Genomic DNA, 12,127 nt, shown 5'->3' with positions numbered 1-12,127 from the left:
GTTACTTTGTGGGTTATTTGCCACATGAGGGTCTAGGGTGTCGTCGATTCCCTCTCACTCCAGGATCTCAAGTTGTGATAGACGAATATTGAATAGATTAACTGTCAGGGATCCAATTTATCAACATCAGTTCACAGATACACCACATAACAACCATTTTGAGATAGACCGATGTTTCGCCGTTGCAGCCAGCTGTCGATGTATCGAGGGCGTTGGTGGCAAGGGCTAGACCGATGCAGCATCATTCTTGGCATACAGAAAATCAATACCAGGAGAAAAGCAAAGAAACCCCATGGAACGTAAGTTGTTGTTCTGTACTCCGTATGCGATGTGTCTCACGGGTGAAGTCTAGTCACTCAGTGGGAAGATGACATCGGGGAACAAGCGAATGCGAGGGCCCGCGCCGAGACAGCCACGATCTACCAATGAGCAATAGGCCTCGGTCTTACTCACGCAAGTGCTGATGAGATGCACATACCTCTTTGATGCAGGATGGGTGGGGAAATGTACTGTTAGTTGCATATGACTGGCATCCCGGCTGACGATTGCCATTGGACGATTAGCCCGGCTGCAGGTGAGGATAAGTACTTCGGCAGACCAATCCCCGTCCATCGAGAGAAATTGTAGGCGGTGGAATTTTTGCTTTCCAACACCGAAGGTAGGGTTACCATCAACCATTTGTCGCAGGTCAGAGGCAGGCGTGTGGAGGGTGCGGGAGCCTCCGTTCACTTTAAGATCACGGGATCACAAGAGCCCGACGCTGTGGGAGCATGTATGCGGGTCCAGGAATTCAATTCCAACGTTAAGGCACGGTTTCCCCAGGTACATAGCACTCGAAATCAGCCCGAAGTGGTTCTAATGAGTGTCAATGTCTCTTGGTAATCCACCCGGCAACTCCGCTTGTTGGGTAGAAACAATAACCATACTTCTCCCACACTCTAGGCCTGATCCTTGTCAGGGGAAAGATTGGTACACCAAGAATGTGCAAGGTAACTTGGTGGTAAGATGGAGCAAGAGGCAAAAAAGCAGGGGGCTTCGGAAGTTAATTCGAGGGCTTTTTGGGCTAGATGCAATCCGCTCGACGAGCAAAGAAGTGATCCACCGAGTGTGACGGCTACTTCGAGGCTGTGAGCCATTATCAGGGATGTCAGTTGCCAACTCAACATCTTGTCATGGATCATCTTCCTGGGTACGGTTCCGGGCGTGATTGAGCGGCGTTTTCCGGCGATCACTTGTCGTATTGGTGACCTTCCCAGTACAATGGCTCAGAACGGCAAGCACGGAAGTCTGCAGTGTTTTCCATTCCATATTGACAGTCGGCATATTTTCGTCATTGTTAATAACGTAAATTGCATCTGGATCCCCGATGGAGCGTGCATGGAATCCCTAAACGGCGACCCACGGCCTTCGACACAGCCCTCGCTACCAGGAATTCACGCAACGAGCCAGAAGTAACGTGCCACGTCAGAGTCTCTGAGTATTGGTGCAGCTGCATGTGGTTCGGCAATATGTGGAAGGTGTCACGGTTCGTGTCCGCGACGAGCGCTGTACAGCAATCCGATCCTATCATTTCCGCCAAAAAAGAGTAAGTGAATGACGACGAACACACACATGAGCGGGGGCAAATGCAGGATCCCTCTTTGCAGGAGTGAGAGATCAGCTGAACGAAAATGGAACTATCTGGCCTGCATCCCTAAATCTTTCGGGCCTCGCAGTAGAAATTGCAAGTCCATGGTCCGTGTCCTCGAGCCTGGGTGCCAATGATAGAGCCTCAAAGACCGTAGTATCGCCACTCGATTGAGATCTATTGGCTGAAACCCACGGAACGGAAAGTTGCGGCTGGCGTGGAATGAAGGTCAAGTTTAATTTTGATAGACTGACGAGTAAGGCTCGGCAGGAAGAATGCAAAAAGACAGGGGTTGATGATTGCAACCACATGCTGAGACCCAATATGGACTTTCATTATTGCCCAAGTGCAGGACACGCAAGAGACATGAAGAGGAGCGAAGGCAATAACTCGGGATGTGCATGCGTATGCAATCACACAGACAGCAATATCGGATAGACACTTCTGTGGATAGAACATGGTGTTCGGTCAGAATCCCGTGTCAAGACTCATCGTAGATCAGGCATTGACCCAATCAAGATCCGCTGCCGTCGCAAAATTGTATCAAGATAGAACATCCCATTATAGTGGAGTCACAAGTGGCGTGCAGAGTCCCATCACACTCACGAAGGCAGTAGCTTTTCTCTTGCACAAGGACAGGGTTATCCCTGGGTATGAAAGCCTGATTATTGCATCAATACGACAGCTGGCAAATGCCGAGACCGACTCGGCCATGCAGGATCAGCCATGCAAAATGCAAGAGAATCACAGAGTGCGAGTCCATGCGAACAGCATCCACATGAAAGCGGGGAGAGCCAGCTGGAGGTGGAATAATTGCAGTAGTCGAATCTGGAAACTGGAGAATTGCAGCCATGGGCTGAGGGATTTTCACCCCTCGTACATCACCATGAGGAGGAAATTGCCACGACTGAGGGTTGCATGCATCCATGAAGCAACCGGCTCTTCATAGTGGCTCCATTCGAGATACCATGGCCATCATACCGTCGTCCCCACTGCTCGGAGAACTGCTCACAGCCAACCGGATCAACCGTCAGGCAGGTGCAATGTGAAATTCACGGACTGGATCCACGGACGATAAGCCATCGGGCACTGACAAACGTCGATCAACAGTTGGACGACGCAAACATGGAAGAACAGAGCTGTGGCATAGAAACTTCGTCCGAAACATAAATAAACCTGTCAATGCCCCAGATATCGTGAAGTTCTCAACCATCCGCCCAAGTTTCATAATTCAAGTCTGAAATCTCCAAGGCAGCCCAATAGATATTCTTCACGAGAACGATCTCATTCAACTTTCGTTTCAACTTTGTTAAGCTCGACGGGCCCTTTAAAAACTCGGACGAAGGCCGACCTATCAAATCCGATAAGTTCGGGTGTACTGTCAGGTGCAACCAATAGAAACTCGGCATTGAAGCTGAAACAAAGACGGAGACCCGTGAGCAAGTGGGTTATGTCGCACTTGCAGATTGAGCAGCACTGACAGATCTGATAGGCATGTGTTTTTACAACCAAAAGAGATTTGCGTGTGGAGACTGGAGCTGGACCAGCTTTGCTCACCGATGCAACTACGAGTATCGTACCGGCGAAACATGCGGCATGAGACTCGTCAACATGACCGAGAATGAGAAGACCAATTGCCGTCTATGCGAGAAAATCGAAACCAAATATCGCAGGCGTAGCGCCGAAGTCGACCGTCTGGACCGGTGGAAACGAGAAGGTGCCACACTTGTAGCCTCAATGGATCGATCTCACAAGATCATTATGGAGTTGGAAAAAGAGATCCGCACATTGCAACGGGAGCGGGATGACCGAAGGGGCACTCTTTCAAGATAGGGTTGGCTTGGTATTTTGCAAAACCAGTGTTTTTCGTTTCTTCCCTTTTCCCTCAGAGGTCAAGAGCAATTGTGTTGACCTAGTTCGAGTTTATTGGCTAATCATGGTCTTGTTTGTTTTTTTCTTGTCATTGTTTCTTGGAGTGGATTTGCAGCGAGTTTCATGTTTCACCATCTGTCCGTGACATTAAGTCCGAATCGAGTTTCTGCAAGGTGATGGGAGGACCACATCGCCTTTGAAGAGATTGACGAGAAATTTAATTGGTTCAAACTCCATATTTTTCCCTGTTCATAGGCTGTTAAGCTCCCAAAAAATGTCAATGAGGACTAGCCATGTCATAAGCGCCCTGGTTCCCTGGGCGAGCGGTTCGCTGAGACAGATCGAGTCTCACAGGGCGAGAGGTGGCACCTGCTAAAACCAGATGGAAAAGCCATTGGGGCCTGAAGAAGATTGAATGGCCATCCAGGTTCGAGAAGATACCAGAAATGAGAGCAATAGTGTCAGAGCAAGAGTTCCATACTCAGTGTGAAACAGACTGCCCCTCATCACATCCCCTGCACGTGATAGTCGCAATTGATGCCCGGTTACCCTTGCTTATATGACATAGCAAGATAACCTCGGAATCTTCGAAGACATGGTTGAATGTCACGAAGAAGGGAAAGCCTAAGAGAGATCATGAAAAAGAGGTTAGAAGTAGGTAGAAGTGATGTTGCTGGACGGTGGGGGGAGAGAAGGTAGGGCTGGGTGGGTTCCACTTCCTATGCTCAATATCCGTGGACAAACATTGACTTTTTATAACTTCAACTTAACCCTGAGATGATAGTTTGTTGAACAATATGACCAGGATCTAGCAACACTTCTCCCGGGCGGCATTATTGAAAAGCAAAATAAAAGGAAAGGGTGAGATACTTTGAGCTGGAGATCCCGCCGCGGCGTCCTACGAACTATATATCACAGCGCTATAGTCGGAGAATTGGCCTGGGTTGGCTAGAGCTTGCATGCGCCTAAACCGACCCACGTCTCTTCAGCCTACGTGTACCTATTTGCTTGAATATCTTCAAGATGGACAGCGTCAAATTGGGACGTAGAAATGAAGGAGAGCGCTGAGACTGGGCCGATGTGCATGCCACGTCACAGGAGAACAACACCGGATGCAGCCATAAACAAAAGCACGCTGGGCAAATAAGACACCAATGTTCTGTATGGACATGAGGAGATGCTAGTATGTAAATTGCAACTGGATGATTATGGTCAAAGTATTGGATTCGAGTATCTGAAGCGGAAAAAGCAGCATGAAAGGATTTAATCTATTTTATGTCACCAGCCTCGGGCTCATCATCAACCTTGGCCAGCCCTTGTTCCCGAAGAAGGGAATCAATCTCATCTGCAGTCCATAGGTGGTGGTAAATCTTGCCATCCTTGGTCTTGCCCACCGTTGCGAACTCGACTGCGAGGGTTAGAAATGTCAGTACAATGGAATACCTTGCAAGGTAACACAGGAGAAGCTTACTCTTTTCACTGCTGAGCTTCGTAGAGTCCATAGTCTTGCTTAGCACCTTGACGGCCATAGCACAAGCTTCCTTCAGATCACAGTCTTCCTTGTAATCTTGCTTGAGAAGACTCTGTGCACTTGCATTGTTTGCACCGACGCTCGTGGCTTTCCAGCCTCCATAATTTCCACTGGGGTTGCTCTGGTACAACTGGAACTGACGGAGATGGTCGTATCCAGCGTAGATGAAGGAGACACCAAAGGGACGGAGACCACCGTGTTGGGTATATCCTTGCTTCAGATCACACAGCCGGCGGACAAGCTGTTCACATGGGATGTCTTCGTTGTACGTGAGGAGATACCGTTGGGCATTTTGGCGAGCATAGTTGATCAGGATGTTGGCATCGGCATTCATACCAGCGACGGCGCAAATCATGTTACTGGAAAGTGTAAGCTCTTTACTCCAAGGTCAAGGATAACCAGTCTGGCTGTCCTAAATTGAGACGGGAGGGGATTCATACTCGTTGATTGTGTAAAGCTTCTCGGCGGAGGTATCCTGCTCCAGCAGCTTACTGGTCACTTTTCTCTCAGCAGCGAGGACAATTCCATCCTTGGCTAAGATGCCAAGGGCTGTACCGGCATGAGAAATAGCCTCAAGCGCATATTCGACCTGATAAAGTCGACCCTCCGGGGAGAAGATAGTAGTCTGTCCAACGGCGTCATAGGTTAGCTGGAGCTGAACAAAAGAAATGACGGTGTGCACAAACCCTCGAATCGTATCTCCGAGACATCGTGTATGAATAAAATAAAGCAACAAAAACTCAAAAAAGATCCAAAGGTAAAGGTTGATTGTGGAAGGGAGGTGGTGCGGGATGGGGAAGGTCGGTGGTGAAGACGTAGAAGCTCCAGGCAACTCGCCCTGGCGCGTCCTCTCTGTCATCCGCCAAGCTCGGACCACTTCACCACACCAAAGCTTCGTTGCGACAATTTCACCACTTTGATCTACAAGGACGGACAGCAAGGCCGGGTTGCCCTCTTACTCTGCCGTCCAATTGATTTCTTTCGATCACCATGCTCAGATCAACATACTCCGCTCCTCCCCCTTTGCCCGCAGGGTGGACACAACATAGAGCGCCCACGGGTTGGTCTTGCGCTCAATTCATTTTGAAAAGTTTCGACCATTCTAACTGTTGAATTAGGACACTTGTACTATTATAACTCTACAACAGGAAAATCCACATACACCCGCCCTCAAGAACCGACTCCTCAACTGAACCAGCCCGCTCCTGATATCTCACAAACGATATACAATCCCGAGACACTACCTTCATTTTCTTCAACACCCTATGGACCGGCAGGTTTCGGCCCTGGACAGGCGCAATCTAGTCCACCGCAAAGCTTCCGCGGTCGGGGAGGATTCCGCGGCGGAAAAGGTTATCATGATCGTGGACGCAGAGGACCTGAAGATCGGCCAAAAGCGAAGCATACTATTCCCGACTGCGCCCCATGGCTATTAGTCAGGACCAAGCTTGGGAGGAGATTTGTGCACAATCCGGAAACGAACGAGAGTTTTTGGAAATTTCCGGAATCGGTCTTGAAGGGTGTCATCGAATTCGATCGCCTCGAGCGCGAGAAAAAGGAGAGAAAAGAGCGCGGTGAGCCCGAAGCGCCAGCCGAAAATGAACCGTCTATGCAAAAGGATGATCACACAAAAACACAAGAGGTGCCGCAAGAAGCGACGCGCAGTTACTCCGATGACGAGTATGAGGAGGTTGAGGTTACAGATAGCGAAGGAGAAGAGGATCAACCGTCAAAGCGCGCACGTACTGAAAGCGAGGGTGCCATCGACCAACCGCTAGAATTTAACGAAGAAGACATGGAATACCAACTCGCAGCCATGGGTGAAGAATATGGACTTGATCCTGGGGAATACGGCGAGGCCGGTGAAGAAGATTGGGAAGAGGGCGCCGAGGGCCTGCCACTGACAGAGGCCGATGCCGAGGCTCTCTTCCGCGACTTGCTGGATGATTTCCAAATTAACCCATTCGGGACATGGGAAGGTGTCATTGAAGATGGCCGAATCATCCAGGACACCCGCTATACCGCAGCCCCGAACATGAAGACGCGACGCGAGATCTTCTCCAGATGGAGCACGGAGAGAATCCAACATGTCAGAGAACAAAAGGCAAAGCAGGAAAAGACCGATCCCCGCATTAAGTATCTGGAATTCCTACAAGAACATGCCACCGTCAAGCTTTATTGGCCGGAGTTCAAGCGCAAATTCCGAAAAGAGCCTGAAATGAAGGATCCCCAACTTGCGGATAAAGAGCGAGAGAAATTCTACCGGGACCACATCTCGCGTCTCAAACAGCCTGAAAGCACTCGCAAGTCTGACCTGTCCGCCCTTCTCAAATCCGTTCCACTGGACTTATTACATCGGTCATCAAACCCAGAAGCTCTTCCTACTGTGATCATCACCGATGTTCGTTATATCGGACTCGCTCCTGAGGTGCGAACACCATTAATTGAGGCATACATATCGACCTTGTCGCCACCTCCAGAGGTACAAATGACTGCAGAAGAGCTAGCAGAACTTGACCGAAAACGAACAGAACGGGAAAAACGTGAGAAGGCTCTCGCAGATCGGAAGAAGCGGGTGGAGGAAGAGAAACGAAGACAGCGAGCAGATCTTATCCGCGGAAAGCATCTCCTCCGGGAAGGCGAAGCCGAGATTGAACAGGCAATGCGCGTTAGCAAGGACGGTCTACGGAGTTACATGGATGTTGATCAAGTGGAAGGTGAGGAACAGAAGCCGAGTCAATAGATAGTTGGTCACAAAATATTACATATCACTTTTGTCAAAATCAAGACAACTGAGTTCATATTGTACATCATGAGGCAGTTTGCGCATGCCAATGCCATTCAGTTCCGGAGGGTATCACTTTAGACAAGGGAAACAATCTCCCTGCACGTAGGCGAATCGTCATTTCGCCGTCGATTCAATCATTTTAATCTCCAATCATCCCAGTCCTCGTCGTCATCATCATCATCATCGTCACTCTCGCTGTCAGCAGCATCTTGCTGCATTGCGGCAGAGCCCATCGGCTCATCATGTGTCTGATCTTGGATGCGGGCCTTTCGAAGCTCCTCGCGTTTTTGCTTGAGTCTTCGCACCCGCTCCTCCAACTGATCCATTTCATCAAACTCTTCCTCCAAAAACCGCGCGGCATCCTCCCGCTCCCCTTCCATCTCCGCTTCACGGGTGCGAGCAGTCGGCACCTTCGCCCTCTCTTGTTGCGCAGCGAGTTCTGCCGTTGTCATTGGGGCTGCCGATATCGTAGCCTCGGCTGCAACAGCCGCCGGTGCATGTGGTAAACGCGAGGGCGCGGCAACCTCTCGTTCAAATGCCGCCCATTCATCTTCGTCAATCGTCGCAGGTGGATTCTGAAGCGGCTGCTTCGATGAGTCTTCTGCAAGGTCTACAGCTGACCCGGTAATCTCTTGTTGGTTATCAAGTGGAGGTTCTGGGCCAGCGACATCAGCCTCAACTTGCTCCGAAACCTCTTCCTCGATGGGTTGATCGGTGCTTGTTGCACCGGAGGTATGATGAAGCACATCGATTTCAGCGGCACGGATCTTTTTTCGCATTACTCCATCGCCGCTGTCGACCTTGCGCTTCTTGGTAATCCGATTTCCTGTTGTATTTGGTTGGGATGTACCCTTGCGGGAAGCTAGTTCGCTGCGCAGAAGCGATCGCACGTCGGCCATAATCTCTAGACTGGGGAAAGCTTGTAGGATGAGGAATACGAGTAACAAGTGAGATGGTAGTATTGAGAATAACTTTGGGAATAGAAGAGCCTGTGATGAAGAGTGGGGAATCTGGAGAAGCTCAATCTTAAGATTTACCTAAGGGACTTCCGCCGCGAACCTGTGGCTGGTGAGAAACATCACATGATATCGCTGACAAACATGAAAGCCAAGCCACCTTATTCATCTATCTCTCCCTGGAGGGCCAGGCTGCTCTTCTCCTCGCATCGCATTGCATCTCTTTTCTATCTTTCACCATCTCTCTTTGGCGCTATCACTTTCGCCATCTGAGACTTACCGGACTAGAACTGCCCTAGTCTCGACTAAATCTTCCAGTGCCACTCCTGACTACAGAAAGTGCGCGATTCGGATTCAAATCATTTCACGCGACCCCGCTTAGCGCCAAGTGTCGGTTTGACGCGCAGCAAGGGATTGCTTAATCCACCATAACACCCACTTCAGCGCGTTCTTCATTACTGCCTGTCAGTCCCAGAAATATTGCGCAGAGTCTAGATCGGGTTTTATTTTTCGATCAAGCAAAACTGTGGGGCAGACAGTATCGCTGTTGTGCCGTCTTGTGTATTACCTTAGCGCCTTGAGCTCGTAGAGACTTTTGTCAACCCGGGGTAACACCCAAATTGCGAGCAAGTGAAGAAAAGACCTATTATTCTCTCACGCGCTGTAGTACGCGCCAAATCACCGCGACACTATTATCATGGCCGGTAAGCTTTCGTACACCATCGCTACAGACGTTGCTATCCGACCACGCGCGAGTGATAGGGCAACCCCAAGTCTGCAATGTGGGCCATCCGCCAGAAGACAAGCTAACAATGAGATCAGATGAACCCCGACGCTCCGGCCGAGCCACCAAGGGCCAACACAAGAACCTCGAACTACCAGACGACCCCGGCAAGAAGGGCAAGAGCAAAAGTCCGAAAGAGAAGAGCACGAAATTGTCGGCCGAACCCACACCAGGTCCCAGTGAAGGCGAGGGAGAAGAAGAAGAAATCATTCGATGTATCTGTGGTGAATATGAGGAGGAAGAGGATGTGGAGCGCGACATGATCTGCTGTGATCAATGTTCGGCATGGCAACATAATGACTGTATGGGCCTCACATTTATGAAAGGCCAGGAACCGGATCAATACTTTTGTGAACGATGTCGGCCTGAGAATCACAAGGTTCTCCTGGCGAAGATCAATGCAGGCGAGAAACCCTGGGAAGAAGTTGCTGAGAAACGTCGTCAAGAAGCCGAGGAGAAAAAGTCCAAGCGAAAGAAGGGCAAGAAGGGTGGCCGTAAAGGACGAACCAGTGAGAGCAGGACAGATGCTGGCACACCCGCTCGTACAGCACCATCTATCACGCCGGTTCCTGGCCCCAGCGGTTCTCCCGCACCCGCCGCATCCATGTCTGTGTCAGTGGAACCGGAGAAGAATGGCCATGTGGTTGATTCTCGGCGGTCCAGCACCAACAAGCGCAAGCTTGAAGAGACGGTGGAGGCAGACAACGTAAGTCCTTACATTGTATACACTGACAAGATTTTGAATGCTAACTTCGTTATCTATAGGGTCCGCAGGTCAAGCAGCAACGGGTATCCCCACAGGCAATCCCTGCTGCTATCCCAGAGGGATCTCCACCCCAAATCAAGACAGACAATATCCCTGAGACACCTGCCATTGGAACGCTGGAGGAGCTCATGCCTGCTCGCAAGAGTGTGGCCACACACCTCATCAAGTTGTTTGTAGACCAAATCACCGCAGCCCTGAAAGCTGGATCCTTTACATTGCCCGGAAAGCAATCAGTGGAGGATATGGCTCGGCGGCTCGGTCTATCGATCGAAGATGCCATGTATGAGAGTATCTGTGGACGGTCAGGCGAGCCAAGTGAATCATATAAGGCTCAATTGCGGTCGATCATGTTTAACGTAAAGAAGAATGCTTCTCTGCGAGATCGTTTACTCGTAGGTAGTCTCTCCCCTAAGGTGCTGTCTTTGATGACATCGGGGGAGATGGCCAGCGAGGAATTGCAGCAGAAAGACGCGGAGATCAAGCGAGAGGCAGACCGACAACGCACTATTATTCAGGAACAAGGCCCTCGGATTCGGCGCACTCATAAAGGAGAGGAGTTGATCGAGGATGAAAACCATGGCGCGAACGAGTCCGTTTTCTCTCGTGGGCCCCGCCGTGTTGCAGGCGAGGATGAGAGTCCTACCAACAAAAGTCCGACGACCCCGATGGGACCACACCAGGCGAAGGCCGATGCCTTTGCACGAGGACTTTCCCCTGAAGGCGCTCACCATGATCATGTCTTCCCGGAAGTGGAAATCCCCAGCAGCATCCACGAGCCAGTGCCCAGCGGTAGGGTTCAAGCAGATGCTGAGATCGATCAGCTCTTACGTGACGATGAACCTTATTCACCTCCCTACTCCCCGAAGGACTTCCACGACGACGGAATCATCTGGCGTGGCAAAGTAACCATGCCTCCTATTGGAGAATTCTCTTCTACCGCAAAGCATGTGGGAGGTGCGGACCTAAGCGGACGGATCCCATGGAGTCAACTGGCGCCGTCCACTTTGGTTGTTGATGGCCGTATTGACATCAGACGGGCAACCGATTATCTCTGTGGCCTTCAGTTCAGCAAGTCCACCGATGTGTCCGTGATCGCAGTCAGCAGTCCTGAACAGTCCGAGGAACGAGCAGGGTTTGATAAAATGTTTGACTACTTCCATAGTCGTGGCCGCTATGGTGTTATCGGGAAGCACCCGTTGCCCGCCGTGAAGGATACATACATTGTCCCTATGGAGATAGGCACCACGACGATGCCCGAGTTCATCGAGCTTCTGGAGAACATTTCATTGGAGGGACCCATCACCCAACGCCTACTTCTTACCATTTTCGTCGTCAAGACAAGCGATTCCAACCCTTCATCTGTTCAGCCGCCATCCCACCATGCCAGCCAAGAGCCACCTGTTTATGCGAGCCCGCTCACAGTTGCCCCAACTCCCCAGCAACCTCAGTTCAACGCTGGGATGGCGCCGACTCCTCCCTCTCATTTTGCTGGATTCAACCCGAATCCTGCCGCATACGTCCAGGTCCCTGCACAACAAAGCCAGCCTATTCCTCAACATCAGCCTGCTCTGACCGGGCTCCCTGCTGCGCTGCAAGTCCTTGGCGCACAGGTTGATGCCCCGGCCATCCAACAACTTCTGAAGACTGCACCCAACGTGGACATGGCCCAGCTCAGTGTCGTCCGCGATATCCTGGCGCGACAACCTGCTGCCGCTACTCATTACGATACCTTGATGCAGGCTTTGTTCGAGACCCAAGCCAACGGCCACGTGCCTCAGCAGGGTGTTTAATTGAGTTATGCCC

The 12,127-nt window shown here is 50.7% G+C and overlaps 5 protein-coding genes across 5 annotated transcripts; 3 read left to right on the top strand and 2 right to left on the bottom strand.

The window, feature by feature from the left end:
* Positions 1–3,238: 3,238 nt before the first annotated feature.
* Positions 3,239–3,460, top strand: N7457_008003 (uncharacterized protein; the record flags this gene model as incomplete). Its single annotated transcript, XM_057179046.1, has 1 exon — positions 3,239–3,460. The coding sequence occupies one exon, from the start codon at positions 3,239–3,241 to the stop codon at positions 3,458–3,460; it is 222 nt and encodes a 73-aa protein (XP_057027432.1).
* Positions 3,461–4,767: 1,307 nt separating this feature from the next.
* pre9 (proteasome core particle subunit alpha 3) lies at positions 4,768–5,740 on the bottom strand (the record flags this gene model as incomplete). Its single annotated transcript, XM_057179045.1, has 4 exons — positions 4,768–4,907; positions 4,971–5,389; positions 5,471–5,655; positions 5,717–5,740. 4 exons carry the CDS (start codon positions 5,738–5,740, stop codon positions 4,768–4,770), a joined length of 768 nt encoding a protein of 255 aa, XP_057027431.1.
* Positions 5,741–6,020: 280 nt separating this feature from the next.
* On the top strand, positions 6,021–7,773 carry N7457_008001 (uncharacterized protein; the record flags this gene model as incomplete). Its single annotated transcript, XM_057179044.1, has 2 exons — positions 6,021–6,090; positions 6,149–7,773. The coding sequence occupies 2 exons, from the start codon at positions 6,021–6,023 to the stop codon at positions 7,771–7,773; spliced, it is 1,695 nt and encodes a 564-aa protein (XP_057027430.1).
* A 179-nt stretch (positions 7,774–7,952) lies between these two features.
* Positions 7,953–8,717, bottom strand: N7457_008000 (uncharacterized protein; the record flags this gene model as incomplete). The annotated part of the gene is made up of 1 exon (XM_057179043.1): positions 7,953–8,717. The coding sequence occupies one exon, from the start codon at positions 8,715–8,717 to the stop codon at positions 7,953–7,955; it is 765 nt and encodes a 254-aa protein (XP_057027429.1).
* A 754-nt stretch (positions 8,718–9,471) lies between these two features.
* Positions 9,472–12,114, top strand: N7457_007999 (uncharacterized protein; the record flags this gene model as incomplete). The annotated part of the gene is made up of 3 exons (XM_057179042.1): positions 9,472–9,478; positions 9,597–10,264; positions 10,324–12,114. 3 exons carry the CDS (start codon positions 9,472–9,474, stop codon positions 12,112–12,114), a joined length of 2,466 nt encoding a protein of 821 aa, XP_057027428.1.
* Between the last annotated feature and the right edge of the window lie 13 nt (positions 12,115–12,127).

This window comes from Penicillium paradoxum (genome assembly GCF_028828445.1).
Source record: "Penicillium paradoxum strain IBT 22861 chromosome Unknown utg000007l_segment0_segment0, whole genome shotgun sequence".
NCBI classification, from domain to species: domain Eukaryota; kingdom Fungi; phylum Ascomycota; class Eurotiomycetes; order Eurotiales; family Aspergillaceae; genus Penicillium; species Penicillium paradoxum.
The sequence above is the reverse complement of the archived record's forward strand: the minus strand, read 5'-3'. Positions and strand labels throughout refer to the sequence as shown.